Source organism: Gallus gallus, chromosome 3 (assembly GCF_016699485.2).
Source record: "Gallus gallus isolate bGalGal1 chromosome 3, bGalGal1.mat.broiler.GRCg7b, whole genome shotgun sequence".
Classification (NCBI taxonomy): domain Eukaryota; kingdom Metazoa; phylum Chordata; class Aves; order Galliformes; family Phasianidae; genus Gallus; species Gallus gallus.
The window spans coordinates 52,269,854-52,295,862 of NC_052534.1; the positions used below are offsets into that span (position 1 = coordinate 52,269,854).

The 26,009-nt window shown below is 40.3% G+C and overlaps 1 protein-coding gene across 5 annotated transcripts in view; it reads right to left on the reverse strand.

Moving 5' to 3' along the window:
* Window positions 1-26,009, reverse strand: part of AIG1 (androgen induced 1) — a 120,033-nt gene that overhangs the window by 81,062 nt on the left and 12,962 nt on the right. For all 5 annotated transcript variants that reach the window (XM_419710.8, XM_046939747.1, XM_040698481.2 and 2 more), the window contains exon 2: window positions 2,799-2,954. In XM_419710.8, the coding sequence (XP_419710.2) occupies window positions 2,799-2,954 (156 nt within the window). The remainder of the gene's footprint in view (window positions 1-2,798; window positions 2,955-26,009) is intronic.

Here is a 26,009-nt window from a genome sequence, read left to right on the forward strand (position 1 = left end):
ATAACCACACCAAAGGAAAGCAGTGCCAGCCTGTGGCAGATGCTGCTGTCCCACAGGCTAATACTTGGGCATGTGGTAGCTGTGGTGTGGTGAGGGCTGTCAGAGAGGTTCAGGTTTTGGGAAAGGGCTACCTTGGCATGGATTAGACAAGTAAGCCTGAGGCAGGTCACTGAGGCCAATGCTACCTTCTGAAGCCCTGCTGTTTGTCTCCCAGTAGCCAGAAGTAGGAGCTACAATAAAAACAACCTTCATAGAATTTCTTCATTAAAAAAAATAAATAAATTTAAAGAATACGTAGTTAATAACTGTTCGCCCTCTGTAATGCAATGTCTCCTTTAGGAATAGAGAACATCCCTTCAATGAGCATGGCAATTCCTTGCTATTTTCTGGATTTTTTTGGTCTAAGAAGTTGTTTCTGTTTGAAACCATTGAGAAATAAGCTAGCTCCAGGTATTCAAAATGTCTCTTGGGAAGTGCGTAAAAGTTGCAATTATAAGTCTGGAGCAGAAGATGACTAGCAGGGATTCCCTGTTTACCCGTGGCAAGAGAAACAGTGAATGAAAAAAACATAAACACACAGCTGAAAATTACTTTCAGAATTGCCAAGAAAGAATGAAGCTGAAATTCTCCAAGATTTTGAAAAGTTTCATGGTCAGAAAGAGTGTAAGGGTAGAGCAGTACACCAATATCACTCTGGAGTTAAAACATGCAGGAAAGAATCCCTGAAGAGTATATTTTGATGCATGTAAGGGCTTACACTTGCATATTGAAAAAGGCAGTTAAAATCTTTAAATAAAGACAAACAATGTAATGTTGCTTTCATTCTTCACTTCTAGTATTGATGCAGTAGGAAAAGCAGATGATGCCAATCACAACCACAACTACTTCGTAATTCCCAAATTCCCTTAAAACACAAATGTAACATTTATATATCTGCACGCATAAACATATATTTGCAAGCTTGATTCCTTCACAAAAATGTATTAGGTAATATTGATTCCTCTACTATGCTCACGTCTCTGAAGCTTTAAGCACGGGTTGGGTGAGCAAAATCCCGCCCCCTCCCCCCCCCCCCCCCCCCTGTAAAAGCAGAGCAAGTCAGAGACTGCCTCATGAAACTGAATGTGTAGAAGTCTATGGGGCTGGATAACATGCATCCCAGGGTCCTGGAGGAGCGGGCTGATGTAGTTGCCAAGCCAGTTTGTCACACTTGAAAAGTTGAGGCTGTCAGGTGAAGTCCCAGGTGACTGGAAAAAGGGAAACACTTTCAAGAAAGGGAGAAAAGAGAATCCAGGGAACTGCAGGCTGTTAAGCCTCACCTCTGTGCCTAGAAAAATCACGGAGCAAATCCTTCTGGAAGCTATGTCAAGTGTTCTTCAACATCTTTATCAATGACACTGACAGTGGGATTGAGCGTGCCCTCAGCAAGTTTGGTGACATCAAGCTGAGTGGTGCGACTGATACAACAGAAGGAAGAGATACCATCCAGAGAGACCTGGATAGGCTTGAAGAGTGAGCCTGTGGGAACCTAAAGAGAAACGACAAGGCCATGTGCAAGGTGCTGCACTTGGGTTCGGGCAACCCCAAATACTTGTAAAGACTTCTAACTCAAGACATTCTGTGAATCTGTGGCTGAAGAACTGAGTTTGTTACCCAGCACAAAATGTGGCAGCTCCCAAGAGGTGGGCCAGCAAATGCAGTAAGTGGAGGCCACCAAGTAAGTTTTATGAAGTGTTTCAGATATACTTTGCATTTCCTAATTTTGCAAAAGCATTCTGTATTTCCTCATACACTTTATAAACCTACATAAATAGTGAAATCACGTTTTAATAAAGCATCTCTGAATAGAACAAATTATAAATGATGTATCAATATACCAGGCTAAGTGCTCTTAAATGACAATGACTGGTCAGCTTTTGTGAAACAGCAAAACTTTTGACACTTCATGCAGTAGTAGTCCTACAAAGAAAATAAATACTGAACGTATTTCAAACTACTGAACACTGAAATTAAAAATCAGAAATCAAGTTTCATCCCAAATGACAATAAAAGTAATATTTTAAGGTAGCCTAAACTTAGAAATAATCTGTGAGAGTCACACTTTGACATAAAAACATATGAAATTCTGGATTTCCAGTTGCTTTCAGTGAGTGGTATGAGATACCTCCTGACACTGAGCACCTTTTGCTACTGAAAGTGAGGTGCAATGTCTCAGTGGAGCAGAAAGAGATCCAAAGAGTAATTTTTTCTTTTGAAAAAGACAGTAAAAAACATTATTCGTACCTCCTGTGTGGTTTTTGTTTTTGTTTTTTTTTTTTAACATTACTAACTCGTTTTTTTACTACCCAATTTCTTCCATCAACTCTGAATCCCCATAGGTTTAACAAGGATCAACCTGGATTTTAGCTTCTCAGGATCTCCATGACAGAACAGCATACAGATTGAGCTCCAGTCAGGTAGTTAAAGAATAAAACATGTCAGCACCTTCCTTACTACTACCACACAGAATACAGAAAAAGTCCAGGCTCACACTTAAGATCCTGCTGGTAAAATTCACATCTGCAATGACTTCTATCATCTAGTTTCTACTTTAAAGTACATTTTTGTAATGAAAAAAATAATTTCAGAAATTTTGGTGACATCTTATAGCAGTGACACATACAGAGTTGTATAATCATCTTCATCATGTTTCTCTTTGTCCATAGTCTCACATGAAGAGGTGCAAAAGTGCTCCAGCTAGAAGAAAATCAGCAACCATCCAGACAGTGAAGATGCATGCAGATTAACACTACACTTACCACACCAATGGGGAAAGCCAGAACAGCCATCATCCAGTCACGGAGGGAAATGAGTTTTTTAAGCTGCCTTTCTTGCTCTTGACTGTCATTTCCTTTAGTGAGAAGACTGGAAAGGTCAGTCAATACGCAGATCCCAAAGAAGACAGCCTGGATAACCTGCAAGAAAAAAAGAACCCATTCTTGAGCAGTGGAAACACCAGACTTCAGCAGAGAGAAGGGGCAATGCAAACACAGGTGAGGAATACTGCCTCAGAACCAGGGTGGGGAGCAGTGATTCAGGATGAGTAGAATTTGTTCACATAAAACATAAAACTGGCTTGAGATACCAGACGTTATCTGGGTAGGTGCTGTATTCACTTAAGCTAGTTTTCTAACTGTTTGTCCAGAAGATTCATGTCCTGAGAGCAATGAAACCAATGCTATGAGAAGGATGACAGTGAGGGGAAAGCACACTAATTAGAGAGTTAGTAAGATAAAAAAGAAACTTGATTTGCAGTTGTTGAGTTTCAAGTCCATTACCTCAGCCAGAAGACCCTGTCATTGCTCTATGTATACCTTACTTTTCATGTGTCCAGCTCTGGGCTCCCCAGTTCAAGAAAAGGAAGGAACTACTGGCGGGAGTTTAGTGGAGGACTACAAAGATGACTAGAAGTCTGGAGCATCTCCATTATGAGGAAAGGCTGAGATACCTGGGACTGTTCAGCTTGCATAAATGAAGGCCGAGAGGGGATCTTATCTATGCTTATAAATATCTAACAGGCAGGTGTCAAGTGGATGGGGCCAGGCTCTTTTCAGTAACGCCCAATGACAGAACAAGGGGCAGCGGGCACAAACTGGAACACATGACGTTTCATCTCAACATGAGAAAAAACTTCTTTACTTTGAGGATGACAGAGAACTGGAACAAGCTGCCCAGAAAGGCTGTGGAGTCTCCTTCTCTGCAGATATTCAAAACCCACCTGGATGCTTTCCTGTCTAACTATAGTAGTATTACTGTTATAGTAAGCCTGTTTTAGCAAGAGAGCTGGACTAAATGATCTCCAGAGGTCCCTTCCAACCCCTAGGATTCCTTGATTCTGTTTCTGGGGAAATCTGTGTAAACGGAAGGATTGTTTCAGTGGTGGCATTCCCACTTGTAACTCAGACATGTGCCACCTGCCAGGCAACTGAACTACAACCACAACCCCTACATTACTCCATAAAACTAGGCCTCAAAGCCATGGAGTTCATCTCAGAGGTGGAAAATCTGAGAAACATTACCTGTGAAAACAAATAAAATAAAAAAGAGGAGTGATTCTTTCTCCCACACCAGGACTGTATCTGGGACCCTACCTGCCCTGGATGGAAAAGGCTTCCTGAGAGACAGCCCCCATCACAGGTGCTGGCAAATCCTTCAGCTAACAAGTGACAGAACAAGCAAGTTGCAGGAGTTACTCAAGCTCTCTTTTCATGATGACAGACTGCCATTTACCCATCCTTTTCCTTTTTGTGCGTTTACACATTTGTGTGCAATATTATAAGATAGTCACTGGTGTTAAATCATTGAATTTAATCACTTGAACTCACGAATTTGGTACAAACTTGGCTTTCGTCTTAGTTTGATCACTATGTTTTTCTTTCCCAATTAACTTAGTAAAATGGTAATAAGTTAGCTTAGGAATGCTCTGAGGACAGACCAACTTGCTTATCTTTTTTAGTACAGTTCAGAAGAAGTGCACAAAGATTACTTGCTCCCTGAGCTTGGAGCCCAGGTCAGAAACCCCCACGCCCTGGGCGATCTCAGGTAAAAAAAAAATAGATAGAAAGCATGGGCTTGGTTCCCAAACTGCAATGTGATTCATCAAAAAACATATACATATGCTTAAAATACATACTAGATGTTTTTCAAAACAAGCCTGCAATACTAGTTTGAAAGTCTCGTTTTAAACTTAAGTGTTCATCTAACTGGGAGCCTCACACTAAGAAACAGGCCATCAGTAAGAAATACAAATAGCACATGTCCAGATTTTGAAAAATAAAATTTATTAAGTGCAGGTATCTTTGCAGAATTTAGACTGCAGTAAGTACTGTAAGAAAACACCTCAGGACAGAGGACACTAATTTGGAACAGGGGAGGAAAGAAGGAGAGAGGAAGGAAGGAAATACCAAACAGATGTTGGCTACTAGAAAGAAATCCACAGAAGTGTAATGGTTGGATGGATTAAAGTACATTCCCTTCCTCAACGATCCTCATATAACCCAAACACTTGTAAATTCTGGCTGTAAAGCTGTGAACGACAGACATTCAAATAGCCCCTAAATATCCTGTCATCAGCATAATAAAGGAGCTGCTTGTAATTCTGCTGCCATTGCCCTCCCATCTCCCTGCTGTAGCTCCATATAATTTGCTTGATAAATAGCACAGAGCATAGACCAGCAACATTACAAAACATTCCCTGAAGCCATGAAACGTGACAGACTACTAATGCGGGACCCGAATATTCAGCTAGAAAAAGGTACTACTTTAAATGACTGTTTGGAAAAGTTACCAACTTCTACATAATTCCTGAAAAACACTGTAAATAAAAGTTGCGGCTCCCTGGAGCTACATAATGGCGCAAACTCCTTATGCACTTTTTCATCTTATTTACTTGAAAGAAGCGCTTTGCAGAAAAAAATCTTCCCACATTCAGCCTTGTTTTCTACCAGACAGATGGCCTATTTGGAGAGAAGGAATAGAAGCACTAATTATGTATTTGCTTGAATAAGAGTAGAGATTATACTATCTACTATTGGCTAAAGAGTATGAAAGCCAAAGAAGGAAAAAGATTTGGGGCAGGACTGGGAAAAAATAAAGTATACCTAACAGTAATGAGATCAATCTGGGTGTAAAGAAGTTTAGGCTGAGTACCAGGAAACAATTCCTAACAGGGAGTACTACCAGACCATGAAATAGTTTCTCAGAGGAAGTGGTGGAAGCCTCATTGCTTGAGTCATTCAAACTGATATTGGACAAAACATTCAATAATGTACTGCAGGGAACAGTATTACGCTGGCAGGGCTTGGACGAGTGACTAATAGATTGTTTGCAGCTCTAACTACGATTCCCCGAAATGGTCTCTCTCCAAAGTAACACAGACTCAAACAACCACACACCCACTTTCCGAGGGAATTGAAATCGTACATTCACTAATCAATCATAAACCGAACAGCTCCTCTCCCTATTATCCTGTTACGAACACACTGTTTCAAAGGAAAATATAATGATATCATGGAGAATAACTGAAAATTCCTACAGGGAAAGACAGTACCCAAACACTTCAGAAAGTAGTTACAAAATAAACTGTTCAACAAAAAGACTATGAAAAAATCCATATAGGAAAGAGAAAATTATGTATTTATTGAGAACTGTACATTCAGAGCCTGTAGTGTTCAGGGAGGAACATCTCCCACTTATTTGCACCAACTGCACACGTACAAGCACTGCAACACTTTCTAGAATGTATGAGAAAATCTGTCTGACAATAGGAACATTCAGGATTAGACTGAGGATGGGCACAGTTGCATGAGTCTCAGGAGCATAAAATGAACGGCCAGATTCAGTAACAACTTACATCCTTTGTGGGTCTGGCATAAAGAAAGCGTAGCATGCAGCTATTGGTGCTTTATGGTATGAAACACATTTTTCAAGTCCACGCTCCTCAGTCTGAATGCTCCAAAACAGATGTGAAAAGTTCACAGCAAGGGAGAAGAAGCTCTCTCCAAGCAATATTCTCCCAATCACCCTGACACTACCTCAGATTTAGGATCATATTTTCAAAACAAGGGCCTTCTTTTGAAAATCTGCAGGTGGTGAATCTATACATGGAACAGTTCTGAACGTTAAGCAAACAAGTGTCTTTTTTTTTTTTTCTCAGAAATGTAAGCAATAACAGCACTATAGATATATATATTATAGAGATACATTCCAATTTTTACCTCTAGCTACAGGTTGAAGGAAAACAGTCATTAGAAAACGACAAACACAGATTTGACGGGAAGCAGCCACACCTTCCTTACACCATGTAACAGTGATAGGGGTAGAAACTTGTAAACAGAGTATGGTAAAACAAGCAAATCATTGAAAAATGTACAAAATACTGACTTCCTCCCTATTCCACTTTTTTCCACAGAAGTCTGAAGGGGCAAATGCTAATATAATTGATAGTATAGTACCTTTAAGCTTTGATACACAATAGCAAGTAGTGAGAATGAGCATCTGCAGTTATTTTACTAATACAAAACCCTAAGGAGAGAACAAAATTGCTAAGATACTGCAGGAGAAAACAGCTAGGAACTGAAGATGAAACCAAGCAACCAAAAAACCTTCTCAAACAGTGAGATCTGTTCAGATTATGTATCATTAAAGATTGATTTTATTGCACCTTATGAACAATTAGAATCAAGCAAACTAATCCTAGGCGTCTGTCTCCTTGAAGAAAACAAAGGTTTGCTTCAGTAAGACAGTTTTTCCACAAGATGTTCACCGAAGGATAGCAGACAACAACCTCCCCATACACCCCCGACTTGTTGGAGGCAGCCTCTGAGGCTGAATGTCAGAAAACATATTTCCTCATAAACCTTTCTTCGGGCCATGCAGACTCCTTTCTCCCCATGCTGTTGAACTCCACAGCGCAGATACAATCTGCACAACCAAGGCCGATGGAGATTCTGTCACCATTCTTAACAAGGCAGAAAACAACTATTAAATTCACTGAATCCAGGATTTCATTGCCCATGGACTGATCCTCTTTCACACTAACTCTTGCAACCAGAAGCGTTCCTTAGACCTCATGGTAGGAGAACTGGGAAAGGCTGTGGAATTACAGACGATTCATGGGTATTTTTTGCTCTATCTGCTTTTGACAATGAAGAATTCACTGTCCTCCAACATATCATTTTAAAGATCACTACCACTTACAAAATGTTTTGTGTACCCCTCTGTGAAAAAAAGCATCTGAGTAGGCTGTGAAACAGCCAGGGCTGCCAGAATAAAACCTGTGAGTAACACTCAAAAAAAAAAAAAAAAAAAAAAAAAGAAACCAAAAAAACCCAGCAAGAAACAAAAAAGTATGGAAAAAAATGCCCCTGTTTGTGCATTAAGTGCACATTAAGTGGGCATGTATGTGTGCATGCATGTATTAGGGACCAGTACCTCTCTTACCCTGATAAGCTTCCACTGGTAAGATAAAAGTGTAATTAAGAAAGACCTCAAGAGTTTGCAGACATAACCCATTTATAGGAAAACTGACTCATCACAGGCTGACACCTCAGGGCCAGCTGCAGCAAGGACAACAGGGGGCAGCTCCAGCCCCCGGCACCGGGCACCTCCCTGTGGACAGAGACAGGACTAGGACAGGTGGGAAAGTCAGTCCATGGTGGCATCGAACAGTGCCTGACAAGACAACCTTTAACTCTACCAGTACCCAGAACCAAATTGCTGGGCATTCTCTCCAGTTTTGCATATATAAAACATGGTCTAACTTACTTTTTTGAACATGACAATGATTTACAGCCTCAAAGGATCTCCTTGTCACCTTGTGCCACTTCTGTCTAGAGGCTTCCTCCAGCCTCTAGACATTATTACTTGACTTGCAAATGTATTATGATTCAGCAATCAGGATGACTGTGTTTCAAGAAACTGAAGTAACTTAAGTCAGATTTTAACCCTATGCCTTCTGTAAGCACAGCTGTTTGGACTTTGTTTCGGGATCGTGCTTGGTTAGGATTATAGAGTATCAGACCTTACACTAGCACGTGTAGACATTCCTGCATCCTAGGAAAGCTCAATGATCAGAAGTAGTGATACGCTGAGCAAGTCCAGATAAACCAATAGCAAGAGGGTACCTTTGATAGAAGACTTACCTTTTATGGTACAAAGACACAGACTGTAGCTATTACATCTGTTGCTACTCTTGACTGCATGAAGCTATAGATACTCTTGTCTGCCACCAACCCACTGCTGCACACAGTCCCGCTGCTTTTACTCTTGGCATTCCTCTTCCCCTCTCCATACCTTTGTTAATATTGATAGCAAGCGGATGATAATGGTCAGTACATAGTCAAGAGCTAAATCTTCATGTTGGAGAAGCCACTGACTTTAGATCAGTAGAAGAAAATCATTGTGTTTGCAAACAGTTGAAAGAAATGAATGAAATGAAATACAGACATAAAAGTAAGAAGCAACAGCATTGAAGTTATTAAAATACAGGTCAGTGTAAGATGTCTAATTACTAGATTTGCAAGTAGTTAAATTGATGTGCAAACACCTTGAAAAAGCATTAGGTGTTGTGTACAATCATTACTTCTTTACAAGGAATGGGGAAAAAGACTTGCATTTTAGAGGCCAGAGACAGAAGAACAGCATCACTCCAGAAGTTCACTGACTGATGAAGGCTGGGGCGGGCGGACAGCCCTCCTGTCATCTGGGGAGCAACCTTCTACATTGATGCCAGCACTGTGACTGTGTTGGTTTTGTTTGTCAGAGCAAATTTCAACAGTGTCAAGGCCCACAGACAGGGAATGTAGCCTCCGCCCATCAAAAGCCAGCCTGAGAAACCAAATGCACAACATACAGACAAAAAGGAATGGACAAGGGAAGAAAAACAGTCAAACAACAGAATACTAAACGAAAATGCTATCTACTTTATTCTGAGTTGCTTCGTGGTTAGGAATCTTGAAATATATTTTTCTCCTTTCTCTTTTGTTTACATAAATCAGAACTTTAACTCGACCAGTAAAACACTGTACTTACTCCTATCAGAGGAGCCATTAGAAATTTGGTAAGTGCACATATTTTACACTGATGGACAACATTATAAATATCTAGCATTGCCCTCATCCAAAACAATGACTCATGTCTTCCTTTACAGCCTTCAGTTGGGGGTGGGCTACTGTCACCAGGATGTCACATAAGAAGTCTAGTCCTCACTCGGAAATGTAACTTCATTTTCATGATTTAATCATATGGTGTGAACCAGAGCTTATAAAACATGCCTAATCCCTTACCATATGATATATGCTCAGGGACTGTTTTAAATATCCTTTACTTTCCACATAATCCCCTGTAGTGTTTTCCCCTGAAGCCCACCAGTGTTGTTCAAGGACAGGGTTTTAAGCCAATGAGATTTTATAGATACACAAAAGAAATGCAATCATTATGCATGGAAAAGAAACCTGTTTAACTCTTGGGTCCAGTTTTTATAGGTACTACATCATTTAAGCCCAGGTACTTACGTAACTACTGTGGAACAGGGGACACAGCTAAGTTAAAGAGACCTCATGTTTCTAACAAGAAAGACACACTGTAAAATTCTACCTGTTGGAACGCATGGTGTGTTTTTATCTGTACAGACAGAAAACCGACTTCTTCTGTAAACTAGAGCAATTTAAATAAGAAATTAGAAAACCAAAACAGATGTGGGCCCCTAAAGTGTAATTTTTATAGCATTGCCCTTCAGCCTCGATTAGAATTCACAACTGCCAGCAATGAAATAAAAACAAAATTGAAATATAATATAGCCATACTGCATGCATCGCTTCCTTTCTCTCTCCACCTACCCAGAGAAAAAGCCCTTACTGTGTAACACTTACTGGGGAGGTTATGTCTCAGATCATTCTGTCTTAATGTGATTCCTGACTTCCTTGCAATAGTTTTCAAACACATGGAGCACAGTTCTTGCAAAGGCAATATAGTTGTGCTAATGCAGTTTCACAAGTAGTCTCCTTAATACCATTTCTGCTTCTATAATTACATTTATAACTCCTTACTACAACAGACAGAGATGAAATATGATAAGTATCAGAACTGTTTGGTAAGGCTTTAATTTTCAAAGGCAAATATATATATATACTTTTTACAGTGCTCCCAACAACAAAAGTTGCTCAAGTGGACAATTGAGAAAACCTTGTTAAAGCACTACTGTACCTCAGCTGTGTTGCATAGATGACATTTCCAGCATGATCTCAGCATGAGAGACTACATGCCATCTGCTCAGAAGTGCTAACAGCGCGGAATCCACTACCACTGTCAGGTGAAGAGATGAAATGGACAAACACATGAAGTAGTATCGACAAGAATCTGACTAAATGCTCAGAGAGAGTTAAATTTTCTTAAATCTTCTGCATTACTTTTAGCTGTGTCACTCCTCTCCAAATTCATGTCTTCCCTCTTCCTCTAAATACTATAGGCATTTTTCTGGATGCTTTTGAGTTATAGATGCTTGGATATCTTATTATGATTTTAACTAATACACTCAAAGAAGTTCATTGTGGCAGCATTGAAGAAATTATTGTTCTATTTTTATCCTTTTGATTTTAAATTGTTTTGACTAAACTCATTTTCCAATAATCCCCATTTTGTTTCTTACTCTCTTGCATTGTGTATAGAAAAGCTGCCATTACTACTTATTGTATCCTGCTTATGAGACAGTATAATTTTATTAAACTTATGTAATCAATTCAGCAAACATGTCTAATACAGTTTATTCAGAATAGATTATGATTCTATTAGGTTATATCTTTTATGTTTCTCTTTGCTAAAGCTTAATCTTATTAGGATTATACAGCTCAGAAGTCTATGTCATTATTTTGGCTTAAATGCTAGTTTTACACATTTCAGCATGATGGGTTCAGTCCCTGCAGCAGTGGCCTTGCACTCAACCAGCAGGAATGGCAGCTCTCTAGACAATGTTTGGGATAGCTAGCTGAGACGCTAAGGCTTGTTCTGCAGCTGTCTGTGCTAAACTGAGCTTTAGGATAAGGTTTCTGATGGCTGGAAAGTCCCCAGAACTTTATGGGTTAGCTACTCCCAAAAGAAATTAAATTTTATTAAGTACAGAAGTTTCCCAAGGAAACGTCTCGCTTAGAAGTTCATAAACTTCAGCATTGCACCAACTTTTTCATGTTTAGAAATACTGTTTGAAAGCCACTAGAGGGAAGCAATTTTGACAGACAAAATTTGAAAAAAATATATAGAATCTTTAAAGCATGACAGTGGCTGCTTTTTATATTCTCCCTTTTTTTAATGAGTAAGGTAATTGCTGAACCTAGAAAACGCAATAACTGATATCTCTCAGCAACGTGGTTTCAGAGCTGGGAATGTAAATGGAAAAGGCATTACAGCCTTCTGAGACACAGCAGCCTCAGCGCTCTCCTAGCATGTCTGCAGGAAATAAAAGATTTTAATCCCTCTGCCTTCTGAGCACTGCAAAAGCAATAAGGAAAGACTCCTCGTGCCAGTCCAGCAAGGTGGGCTATTAAGTGATACTGTCTCTGTCAGACCATTCTCCTTCTCCTTAGGGAAGGCATGGGAAGGAAACGTTATGCCACCTCTTCATGCATCCAACTACCAGCAACACACAAACTAAGTCAGTCATTGTGAAAAAGAGCTTAGACTGCAGCAAAGGATGCTGTTATTCAAGTTTCACTTGGAAAAAAAAGAAAAGAAAGAGCGGCCATAATCTTGTACGTTAATTATAAAGCACGTGGTTAAATGAAAGGTTATCTAACATGCTGTATTGTCCTCAAAAGCAAGACTATTCTTTACAAAACACTTCAAGCAAGGCAATGTATGTTATAAAGAATGGCACTTCATGGGGAAAAAAAAGGAAGTGTTCATTATCTTACATCTCTAATGAAAACATGGGAAAAACCCCGACATAAACTAACTGTATTTAAATTAAATATGATGAGGGAGGTTGAGTGCGCACTAGGTGTGTGGCATTTCAATTCTGAATAACTACTTCCCCACTCACATTATCTATCACAAGAATAAATCTTGAAGAGAATCGAGGATCTGTTTCCCTATGGCCCATTGGTGAAAGTGAGGCACAGAGCTGCTCAGGGTCACGCAGCCAGCCAGCGGGGAGCGGGAAGTGAACTTAGAGCCCTGACCTCCAGGCAGCTCTCTGACATTGGATCACGCTGTGTGCCTGAACTCCCACTTACATTACAGTCAGAGTTCTTTCACTGCATAGGAGGAATGCACTCCTGGCTTTCTTAGAGAAGTAGAGTGGGCAGTTTCTATCCCTCCAAACAAAGCCATACAACTGCTGTATAAATTCACTTTTCCTCTTACACAGACCATATTAATCATAACTAAGACCTTTTTTTTTGCTTTGCTGTATCTTTCAAAGCTTTCTAATGGATAAATAATCTAATCCTTGTGCCAACCAAGGGTCACCAAGTTCAAAAATGAAACAGCTTTGGAGAGCTTGCTCAAACAGTGATTTTGAGCAACGTTAGCACTGAAGAAACCTTTTGTATTTTTTCTTTCACTTGTTCTACTCTGCATGAGTTTGAGTGGCTGCAAACTGAGTGTAGCACACAGTATCCCTGCAGGACAGAGTGCTGGACAGAAGAAGCACAGCCATCCCATCCAGAGCCACCTCATCTGCTTCAGGCTGCCTTTGGGGGAAGGTCCTGAAAAGCAGATGGCATCGAGCCCTATCTTGCCTTACACACTGGTGAAGGCAACCCCTCCCCCCCCCCCCAACTTTCTAACTCTAATCAACATTTGACAGTTTCCGAACAAATCTTTCAGACATTACCCTTTCCAATTTCTATTTTGCTCGTTACTTTTTATTTCACTTTCAAAAGGAAAATAAGGGATTAACTGAAGAAAAGTCTAAAAGTACATCTCCCTGCACATTTTAGTTACCTGCTCTACATCAATTACTTGACATCACACTAGGTTCCAAATTTATCCAGTTCAGATGCCGTCCACCCTGTCATTGTACACATACCAATAATCAGAAGATACGCTTTTCTTTCTCAGTAAATGCCATAATTTTAACAATAAGCTGTCCCTTATCCTTCTCTGAGAAACAAGAGGCCCAAATGACATCTCTTGTGGTAGTAGAGAAAGCAGTGGATTACTACAGTAAAGAAACCTTTGCTTGGACAGTGACTGTGTTTTGGATTCCTCATGGTGGAAGAGGCACGAAGCAGTACTTTGCAAAACACCAGCCTGTAGATGTGAGAGCCCAGCACAGAAAGAAAGGCATCTATCTGTGCCTATGGAGGGACATAGCCAACTGGTCAGCTGGGCAGATCCCATCAGGAAATGCACAAGTGTCACGTATCTTCCACTAAACCTCTCAGCACTCTATGACTCCATGTAGCAGAGAGGTGTGGTGCCCTCTGAACCGCGGCTGTAATTGCAGTGCAGCTGGGGATAAGGGCTGTGCTGCACACACTCCATGCTGAGTCACCCGAAGAACTCCCTGGGCAGTCCCGGGAACTCCCCAGACAAATTCTGCAAGAGGAGATAATGAGCAGAGCCCACAATGGCCCAACCAGAGGTCAGGGGATCGATGGAGCCCCAGCCCAGCGTGTCTGACAGATGAGGGATGACGTGACAGGGCTGGGGAGCCAGGGAGCTGTAACAGCGCTGGAATAGCCCAGGCGGCCCCAGCTCTGTGCTCATGCAGGACCTGATGGGCTGGCAGGCACTACTCGTGTTTGTACAAGTTCGACACTGGATGGGGCAATTCCTGCATGCGGCAGAGATGATTTTAACTAGTCAATAGAAATTCATCATGCATGCACTGGCGTGGTGACGTGGGAGCACAGCCAGCTGGGTAATAAGCATTCACCAAACCCGATGAAAAAGCCGTTGCAGGGACACATGCAGTGAAGACTCCTGTCACCACTGGGACAACAATTGGCCACATTGTCCCAACAGTGACAGCATTTACATAGGAGTGTTATCTCATGCAAAATATTTGCTTAAATCAGTTCCTTTACACATGCCCCGGTGTTTGCGTAGCATGGACCAGAAGAACCTTTGAAAATGAGAACCCACCACCACACAATTAAGTCACAATCAAATTTAAAGCATTAGCCCAAAGTATACGGACCTTTGTCCAAGTAAATACATCTGACATCACTGTCAGACTTTATGTAAGATACCCAGAATTTTGACTTGCAGAATACATACCAAAATATCCACTAAATAAGCACATTCCAAGATCCTGCCCCCTCCTCACAACACAGAATTGCTGGTTACACAGATAATGTTCACACATATTGGTGGTTTGTGGGCAATGTCCATTTATTTATAATACAGCCATTATCCAGTACAGCAACACACAGAGACACCAATGGCATGGACTAAGCACTTTCCATGTTCAGACCACCAGTAAACATGCAAACACAAAACTTGCACACAAGAGTCCCTAATCAAAGCAACTGACCTGAGATGTTCAAATGTGACTAAGAGCAAGACTAGGCTGTGGTCATCCTCTAGCTGTTGATCAGCTGGTCAGCCTGGAATCCTGGCTCTGAGACACATTACAAATTTGACAAGATGTGGTCTGAGCATGGATCCCAACCCCTAAGCTGTCCTGCTATAAAAGCAGGGCCAAGTGCTGTACACTGAGCCAAGATGAGTCCCCCATGAACGCTGCCTTAGAACTATTCTGTGAACCTCCTCCTCCTTTATTTAGGAAGACTTAGACTGGACTAGGCCTGTATCCAAAAGGTGTGATGCTGTACAGGGTGTTCTGACACCTGGATCCTTATTGTGGAACCTATAAAACAGTTACACGCACAAAATTCAATCTTCAGAAAGCAGACCTGCAACAGTGGATGGAAAAGACACATCATAGAATTGCAGAATATTCTGAGTTGGCAAAGACCCACAAGGATCATCACATCCAACCCTTGGCTCCACACAAGGCCACCCAAAATCCAAACCCTGTATCTGAGAGCATTGCCCAAATGCTCCTTGAAGTCCATCAGCTTGGGGCTGTGCCCACAGCCCTGGGCAGCCTCTTCCATGCCCATCACTCTCCGGTGAAGAACCTTTTCCTAACACCCAACCTGACCGTTCCCTGACACAGCTCCATGCTGTTCCCTTGGGTTCTGTTGCTGTCACCAGAGAGCAGAGCTCAGTGCTGCCAGTCCACTCCTCCCACAAAGAGCTGCAGGCCACCATGAGGCCTCCCCTCAGCCTCCTCTGCTCTGCACTGAACAAACCAAGGGAACTCAGCTGCTCCTCATACACCTTGCACTTTAGACCCTTCACTGTCTTCATATCCCTCCTTTACTCTCTCTGATAGTTCCATGTCCTTTGTATATTGTTGTGCCCCAAACCTGCACCCAATGCTCGAGGTGAGGCTGAACAGCACAGAGCAGAGTGGAACTCCCTCTACCCTAACTGCCTGGTAGTGTTAGCTTCCAGCCAGATTCCATTGCTGATGATATCAATTTTTATGCAACTCTAAAAGTACATTATGTCCTAAAAGATGCTTCTTCTACATCCATTTCAACCCCAAATGAACTTAAATTATAATTCCCAATTCAAAAAGACATACACTAATGACCATGCCAGAGTCTAGAAAGTCCATCCTTTCTGCTAAAGTGTGCCAATGTAAGACAGAGCCCACAGATGTCTTTGTGGCTTATGGTGGGGTCCCAGTCCTTAGTTCACATTCCACGTGGGAAATATAATTGCTAAAAAGCTTTAACTTCAGCTGAAGCAAGAAACAGAAGCCAGAAATCAGGGCTGCTTCCTTCTGTCTCATCCTCCTTCTCCAAAGAACATGCAAACTGGACAGAGACACTCTTCTAGTATAGCTCTCTGAGAATATTCAGTCTATCATTCTGTTTCTAAAATACTTTGCCTTGGGGAAAACTTCTTGATCTCACTGCAGAACTTATATTTCACATTTCTTAAGGTATTCCTGAAACCACAAGCAATGCACATATCAGAGATGTCTTCAAGTTCCACTTGACTCAATCAATTTACCTCATTCTTCCCATTCCCCTTAAAGGAGGAGGCATGGGTGAGCTCTGGCCATGTCCTAAGCTCCATATTATTCTGCTGTCAAGACCAGACTCTTTGACTTCTCCACTTCTAATTATAAACATAGTTAGGTACTGCAGGAGTCAGCCTCCTTAACCATGAAGACTGTCAAAACAGATAACGTCTCAGTGCATTACAAACTGGCTGGGTGCTTAGCCTTTTGACTTCAAAGGTCCTCTCCATCATAGCTCAAGCAATGTCTTCTATCTACTTCACAGAAGTTTTGACAACAGATAAAACTGTGATATGACTATATGGATCATAGGAGTTAGATTTGTTAATTGTTCTGTTTGTTACCCACACTTAGTTACTAGATGTGATGCCAACTTTGCAAAAGCAATACTTTACCAGCTGTACAGGAAACAGTTGCATGAGAAATTTTTTTCTTCATGGAGGGAGCACATGGGTCCACAGGGGGATCAAACTTAGTATTACATTTCAAGGAGCAAAGTACTTAGTGTAGTAACAGTTACAGCACAGTAACTGTTTGGATGAGGCCCATGACATTTTATTTACCTCAGTGAAGGTATTGTTTATATCTGCTTCCAAGACATCTAAGTTAGAAAACCAACAGCATTTAAGTGCGTTAATATGAGTTAATAAGCCCATTAAAAGAACTGTAATAAAATCTACAGCAAATATAGCAAATCTAATACAGGTTGGAAAGCATTGTCTTTTGAGAGGAGAACACTGAAACAAAACAATAACCCAGAAAATATACATTGACTCCACAATAAAATACCATAGTTTGTTTTCATATAAAATTATATTAGTTAATCTTTTGGAGGGAAATATAAATAAAATACTGCTTTGATTTATAAAAGACTTGACATTCAACTGTTAACCTGCACACATGCACCGAATAAAGTGAAAGCACATTCTGTTGCTGTAGGAAAGGATTTCTTTTACACAGGAAGCTTTGATCCAGGTATGGATTTTGACAAAACATGTATTTAATTTAAAAGCAAAATATGATATAGTATAACAATGCAGTGCGATTATCATTTATATAAAACTATAAACCAGGTGTTTCATCTCTATAGTTATAGCATTTGTATTCAAGCAAAGATAAGGTGAGCACATTGCTACATAGTCCATTTAAAATGCAGCAACAAAAAAGCAGCAGCAGAAAGGAAAGCCACATATTTTAGCCATGTTTTTTCAATCGTGTGCTAAAAGGTAAACCATCGCATCATGATTTCCATATTGTGTCTTTAGTTTAAAAAAAAAAAACAATCAGTTTGTGTATCATGGTGTTACTACAGCATAAAAACATCTCTCTACTGACATTCTCCTCATTTGTATTTTGTGGGGCTTTTTCAGAGTTCATATTTCCCACCTTTTCAGACTTCAGATGGAGAGAGCGTAAAAGGGGCTTTTGACTCTGTAAGCCACATCTCATGACATCGGAGCAAGAATCAGAAAGAATCTCACGTACTTCACTGTAGTTTTGTCCTCAATTCAAAGAACTTAGCCAATTTGCATTTCTTTTCCTTGCAGATGTAAGGATGGCCAGCTTCAGATGGGGATCTTCTCTTTGGTATTATCCTACCTTTACCACCTCTTCTTTTAGAGAAACTGGAACCTGCTAAGGGATCAAAGAGATGACCTACTTTCTAATCTCTGTCTTATATATATGATTCTAAATGTTGCACAAGAAGAGGACACTGTGTGGAACTGTCACAAACCAGCCTAGTTAATGGTTTCAGTGTACGTGACTTGGAAATACAAATCAATTGTATACTGTAAAACATCTCTCAAGCTAGAGATTTTTAAAAACACAACAGAAAATCATAAATCAGGGACCAAGAGCTGGCTATATTTAAAAAAGAAACACACTGGTTCAGTCCTCAGAAACAGTAAGATGTGCTTCTATATTCTTAACTTCTTAATTCTTCTAAATAGGAATCTTTCTCAAAGCTCTATTATTAGAGATTTTCCTTACAGATCAACACATTTATTCAGATCAGAGAGAGGTGTGAGATTCAAGACTAAGAAATTCCCTATTGGTGGCCATTTTATAACAAAGCTGGAATAGTGTATCTGTTAACTTCAGTATCTGCATAATAGCACAGGGGGAGCAAAAAAAGCAGCAAAGTTTAGGCAAACCTAAGGCCATTTATTGCTTTGTAATTCAAAGCAGCAGTTTAAATTATTCTGAAAAGAAAAAAGGAAAGGGAGAGGGAGAGGGAGAGGGAGAGGGAGAGGGAGGGGAGGGGAGGGGAGGGGAGGGGAGGGGAGGGGAGGGAAAGGAAACCTACAGGAAAAGCTACTGTATCTGGACAAAACAAAAACAAAAGGTTTTTCTTTGTGGCAAGAAGTACTTGGGAAGCAGACTGCTACATTCTGCACAACTTCCCATTCCCTGGGTAAATTCCCTGCTGAAAAGCAGGGCAGAGAAATAAGACATGAGGCATCATTGCCACTTAGCCATTACAAAAAAATCCAACAACCACACTCAGTGCAGCCTCCTGGCCAATCACAGACAGAAAAAAGGACTCTGTAGTATTCCAGACTTGAAGAGGCCAAAACCAAGTGACAGAATGGCAAACACTTCCCTCTAAAGAAATCAGAGCACATTTTTGCTATACTCCTTGATTTTTATTACTCTAGAAAATGGTGAATAAAACTGCGTATTTATTTTATTTCTAATAGATGCTAACACGACTGGTGACAGGCTGAATTTGGATGGAAACTGGAATACATGAAAACTGATCCAAGCTGAATTTTGAACTGTTTTAACTAAATTAATGAACTCTAAATGTGAATTCAACATACTCAACAAATGAAATGTTTTCTGTAGCAAATAAAACCAGACTCATTGTCTCTTTTCATCATGGCCTAAAAGATCGTAGAATTAGCAGATCTTATCTTCCCACACCCCATTGTTACTAGCAGATGAAGAAAAGGAAAATCAGCTTTCCTACTTCTAAACTCCCAGTTAGATATTTTTTTTCTTTATTTTGTGCAAATGAATTAGTTATTGAACTAAACTAAACTAATCTTTATATCTACAGTGAAGTCTACCATTGACAAAAAAAGAAAGAAAGAAAAAAGCCTTGTGCTGCCTGAGCGTTATTTACAGTATCTCTGTGGTGTGGCTCCTCTTAAACCCTCAGTAGCACAAACACTAGCTAGATATTGCAAGAACTACTGAGAAGCTTGGATGTGTTGTCCATGCACATAAATGAATCAAAAAATACACTATAAGGTAGGTGACAGATCATGAGCACACATGCCACATTATCACCTGACCAAGAATCAGGATTATCAACACTGATATTTTTAACAGATAACACGATTGAGCAGTTCTAAAACACAACAGAAGGAGATGGATGTGTAATTGTAGAAGAGCATTAACATATTGAAGAATGGAGGTTTTCAACCTGTTAGTCAGCATCAAGCTTGACAACACCTTAGGAAACCTGGGTCAGTGTCAAATATGACCTGAACAAGGGGCTGAACAAGATGACCTGGGTTCCCCTCCAACCAGAATGATGCTATGATGGCATCAAATCAGGACACTTATCAGGGAAAGTCTTTAGTCATGTCAAAGACTGTGAAATCTCTTCTCTATTAGAAAAACATAAATGCATGACTTGAATGACCATATCTGATCATGGCATCTTTAACAATCCTGCAGTTTCCTGTACTATTTACTGACTTCCCACAGTCATTATTGGTTTATACACTTCATATGAGGACACAGGAGCAGGCACTACATCAAGAGTACTTGGTCTAGCTCAAGTGTCTGCCTGCTGGTGAAGAACATTAAACAGTACTCCATTTGGGGGGAAAAAATTAGGGGACTTGCATCAACTGAAGATCTGAGGTAAAATTTGTATCATGGATTATTACTAACATGTACCAGGTAGCATCTGATCGATGTTGTATCTTTATACAGAAACAATAACGACAAAACCTGAGATCATTCTGTGACTACAGTGGCAGCAAAGACTAGCTAGGCTCAATTCACCCATCAGATTAAAGACAAGCTATTTTGCACGTTTCAGCATGTTTCTGACACTGACAGAGCAAAGACAAGCAGCTGGATGCTCCGTTACCACTTAGTGTCAAACAGGTCAGTACGTTCTGAGACTGTTCACGCAGTTGCATACCAGTACTACCTTTTAAAGCTTCTCTTTCATTTTTTCAAATATAATCACAAGTTGATCTCTCACTTCTCTAGTACCTGCCCAAAATCTGCTTCTATCTCCATGAAACCAAAAGACATTTAAACCAATTGTTTTGTCTTTTGCACGTAATTTTACACCCCACTACTTTCCAGTCTTACAAGGAATTCTTCTATTCTGTGCCCAACTTCTGGTTCACATTAAGGTGATGCTATACATTCTTTGCTGAGGTCTTCATCTTGGATGTGGTTCTGGATCTTTCTATGTCCTGATGCCAGCAGCAAACTGATATCAATTCAACTTTTACCAAGATCAAACATTTGTTGATTATGAAAAGTAACTTACCTACAAGAAATTTGTCACTTACTTATCTATAAGACAACTCAGAATCACAGAATAACAGAATTGTAGGGGCTGGAAGGGACCTCCAAAGACCATCAAGTCCAGCGCCCTGCAAAGCGGGCTCCTTACAGCAGGCAAATTTGCAAATGAAATGCAGCACTTAGGTATTTTCTTGAAAAAATGTATTGAAGTCCTACAGCCAGCCTTTCCAAGAGTTAATGGCGTACCACAAAAGGGCTTATCAACCTATAGAATGTTCTAAGGACTTGAATTTCCACAGGCTTTTGGCATCTGTGTACAGTCTAGACAAGATGCTAACAAACTAGGACAGAAACGTTTTCTTTTCACTTTGTGGAGTCATTTGTCAGTGAAAATGCAAGAGACAACAAAGGGACATGTATGAGAGCGTGTAGTCAAGCAGTTTGTTTTGTTGCTGATAATGGCTGAAATCAAAGCTTCACTTTGTCTTGGGATATTAGTCACCTTAGGGATGTACACTTCAAAAACTGACTAGTCTCAAAAGAAGTCTGTCATTCTTCATTGTTGTTCATTAAAGTCAAGTAACAACAGAGAAAGGATCCTGAATATTAATGCCAGTTACAGCACCTTAATCACATATGTCACGGTCTGCAGATACATTCAAGCAGAAGAGAGAACAAGAACATGGAGACTGCAGTTGTGGAGACCGCTCTACTATCTCTTTGCTGATCAAAAATCATGACCTACATATCCTAACACACATGCTATTTCAAAATAACATTTGTCCATATTCTCAATATACATACAACTGTTACATTTCCTCCTCTCTTTGGCTCTGCAGCACGTTCTGAGTGGGATCTCATGAACGTGCAGTCTTCTTCAAGCTATCTACTCCACGGGTGCCAGTGGGTGCCTAACTTTAATTGCAGCAAAGCTTGTGAAATATCCCACTTTTTCTAATCATATTTGTTATTATTAAATGAATATGTAAAGCCTATATGAGGTATTTTCAGATAAGTCACTCTAAAGGTCCATAACCAAGTCCTGCATGCCCTGTCATGTGAAATTTAGTTCGTTGTTCGTATTTTTTCATTGCTGCTCAGAACATTTGATAAAATATATGCATACTGGCTCCGTATCCTACAAATTAAGATAAAAATATATTTAGGACAGTTATACAGTATTGTATTTCTGGTTTATTGGAAAAAACTGTGAAACAAATTTACAGATGGTTAAGTGTTACAGCAAAGTACAGATCCCTTTAACATTTACAGTTTAGACTTCAAAAGAAATTGAAAATGAAACCCACTACACATCATAATACAAGGTACAAAGCACTGGAAAATTACGGTTTGTTATACTTGATGACATTTTCCAATGAAGCAACAGTAGCTAATTTTATTGTCACATTCTACAGATAAACTGAGCACGCAGTTTACAAATTGTGATGAGACGTGAAAACACAGGAGATTCGGGAAGGGGAAGACAATCCAAACTCCTGACTGCATTAGACTTGTTGAATAATCCTTTTGACCTCGACAGAAGACAGTTGGCAGAGATTTTTCAAGATTTAAATACCTGCCTCCTTTAAAGACACCTTTGAAAGGCCATACTTAAATATACACAGTCCCAAATAAGCACCATTTGCTTTTTCCTCCTGCTGATAAAGGTATGCCAACATGGTGAGTCTACCACAGAAAAAAACTAATTTTCAGGTGGCAACAGGGCACAGTTACAGACCCTGGCAACAACTGCAAAGGTTGTACTATAAATCTAAGAGTCTGCTTCATTTTCAGTTTGTCCATTTGAAAGATTAAATGTGTATTTCTAATTGGTATCTGCTGCATGTGAGAAAGAGCATTCATCCACCTCAGCCTAATGTTCTATTCCCTTGAATGTTGACACCTACCTACATCTACACACTGAATGAAGATAAGACACTGGCAACACCAAACGATAACAATATGCGTTCATTTTACTAAGATGTGAATGATAACATGAACACAATCCAGAGGCCTGAAAATGGGATGAAGAATGCACTAACAAAGCTAAATTCTCTACTCATCTGTAAGAAAAGAACAATAAATCTAGCGTAGTTTTCAAAGTGAAATTGTCAGAAGAAAATTTGGACTGTGATTAATCAAGAATATAAACACCTAAAATTATTTTGCTGCCATGATTGTTTACTACTAATTAGGCAGATAATTTTTTCACACTCCATTTGCAGCAACATCTTCTGTTTGAAGTGTTGTAAAGATGTTGTGTTTGTCCAATATAGAAACAAACACTTGTAAATTTCCCTTTTTGATGGTTCTACACTTTGATTAATTCAAAGTGAATATTATGACTTTTATGACTTCAGAAAAACTGGCTTTTAGATATTTATGCAATTTCCTACTCTTGAGCACAGGAAGAAATGGTCATATGAAGCATTTGATGACAACCAACTCTGACTCTTGACATTGTTGACCTGTGTCATGGTTGAGACAAGATCAAATAAAATTGTGGACAAGTCATGTTAAATATGAATATTGATACTGCTTTTTTTTTGCTGCTGAGGTTCTTTAGAAAATGCACCGATTAACCTGGTGAGTGGAAAAGGTCTGAAGCATGCTTGGTTTACAGATCTGTCAGAAAAGAGGGAAGGAAGGGTGTTTATCATGGAACTGGGTCTGATGAAGCTTAAAGCTCAAATCGGATAAACCATTTAGGATGTAGATTTTCAAATGATAAAAATTTGAAAGCTGTTGTCATATGATTAGATGTTAAAATAGCAGCTACTCCCAAAATTAAGTGTATCTGGAAGCTATCTACTATGCTTAACTGCGGTCCTGAGGAAGCGGATACACGACCTTATCCTGGTGTCAAGTGCAAGGCATTCTTCAGTGCTGGGCATGCAGTAAGAGCCATGCTCTATAGCACAGTGAAGAAAATGACATCAAACCTTGCCCCATGATTCTAAAACTTGTTACTAGGGTTTACTTGATCCTTTCTGATATTCTAGTATATTCTAGCACATGATTTTGCATCTTTCTTTTTAGACCGATTTTCTTTAATTAAGTCAAAGAACTTTTTAGGCCACACAGCTGAAGGAGATACTTGGAAATTATTCAGAAAAGATTAATTTCATGCTCTGGGATGGGAATGCAAAAAATGTACTCATTATAAAATATGCTTGGAAAAAATCCTTTTAAGAAAGAGTAAGCCATAAATCCTTACTGTCCCCAAAGAAAGGTGTTAATTAATGAGATGATCAAAAATTGTAAACAGAAAACATAAATTTAAAAAAATATATATAAAGCCCCAAAGAGTTTGTGAATTAATTTGACACATGTTCCACTTCAGCATGCCAGCACACTACTTCTTATTGGACCTTTGTCCTCCTTTCTTTCTTATATAATCGCAAGAACAGTTAGAAGTATTCTGTCTTTATCTCTAATAACCTTTGGGCTATGGCTGGCATTGCTTTTTTTCCTCAAACAGGGTGATCCCCTCATCAGCTGTGAAAGCAGGGTCCCTGTTCCTGGAATCTCTCAGAGGCTGCAGTGGTGGCTGCGTTCATGTGCAGGGACAGGAGTGCACCTAGCCCAACCCTGCTCTCCTCCTGCATGAGCAGAGATACCTGGGAACCGATTGGCAGACTATGTAGGCAGTGCATGGCTGGGAGGCCTCCCTGGTCTGCCCGCGACTGTTCTTTCCTCCAAGTGAGCTGGTGAGCTGCACTGCATGGCCCCTCAGCCTACATGCCAGCAGCACTGCCATGGAGCTGCAGCAGCAGTGCAGCAGCACCCCTGCACACAAACGCATGTTGCACAGAGGCTCGAGCATTACATAGCTGCAGACCACAAAACACACTGATAAAAATGGGAACTTACAAAATCAAAAAAACAACCAGAAAAATACGTTCCTCTCTGCAGAATGCATGCAACAGTCTCAGCACTGCTTTCAAGAAGAAACCTTCATATGCAAGGGGCTGGTTCAGGAGAACAGGACCATAATTAGTGAGGCCTGAGGACAGAGAAATACTGACAACACATTTTTTGCAATCTCCTCCACTGCAACTCCCCCACCCTTTACAGATTTTTGAATAATAATATTAGAGAAAAAATTATCCAGCACCAGTAAAGCAATAAACCACGGTCATGAAACGCGTTCCTCATTTCTCCCTCCATTCAGATCTGCAGCTCCATGAAGACAGTAACACAGTAAACAAGCCTCCTCCTCCTCAACACACTTCAAGTCATTCTTCCCACACACAGCTGCCACGATCATGCATATTTCAAAGCCTCCATCTGGGCTTGACAACTGTACCTTCCTCTCTTCCAGCCGAAAGAAATACACGTCCTACTCAAACATGCATGGACGGTATCATGCTGTTTACTTCAGAAGAGAAGCTGCCGCTTGGTGCTCCACAAAGTAGGTCAGGTGGGCGGAAGCCCCCATGTAAACCTTCATGCTAACTGCCTTGGTTAGGCCCACTGTGCGTTCATTTTTCTCCCTTTCCAGCTAGAAGTTGTCTCCAGGCAGAATGTGAGGATTTGTGATGCTGTCCAGGCTGCTGAATGTCTGATGCTTCTGAATAAACACCTACTGCTCACACAGGGATTAACCTCACAGTATATACTTAGCAGATTCAACATCACCCAGAATTTCTTGATATATGCTGCACGTGCCACACAGTGCACGTATACCTCTTTCTACCCAGAAATATGGCAAAGACTCCTACAGCTGCTGCTGACTTTGAGGATGCCCTGAATATACAGGGCATATACAGAAGCCAGTTCTCAGGCCCAGAGCCTCCTCATCTCCTGAAGGTCAGCTCGGTGCTGCATCTATCCCTGATGCTCTCTGCAGTAACCACCCATTCTGTGCCTCCATTCTGCCATTTAAATACTTGCCTCTCTTCAGTTCTTCCTCTTCAGCAGCCTG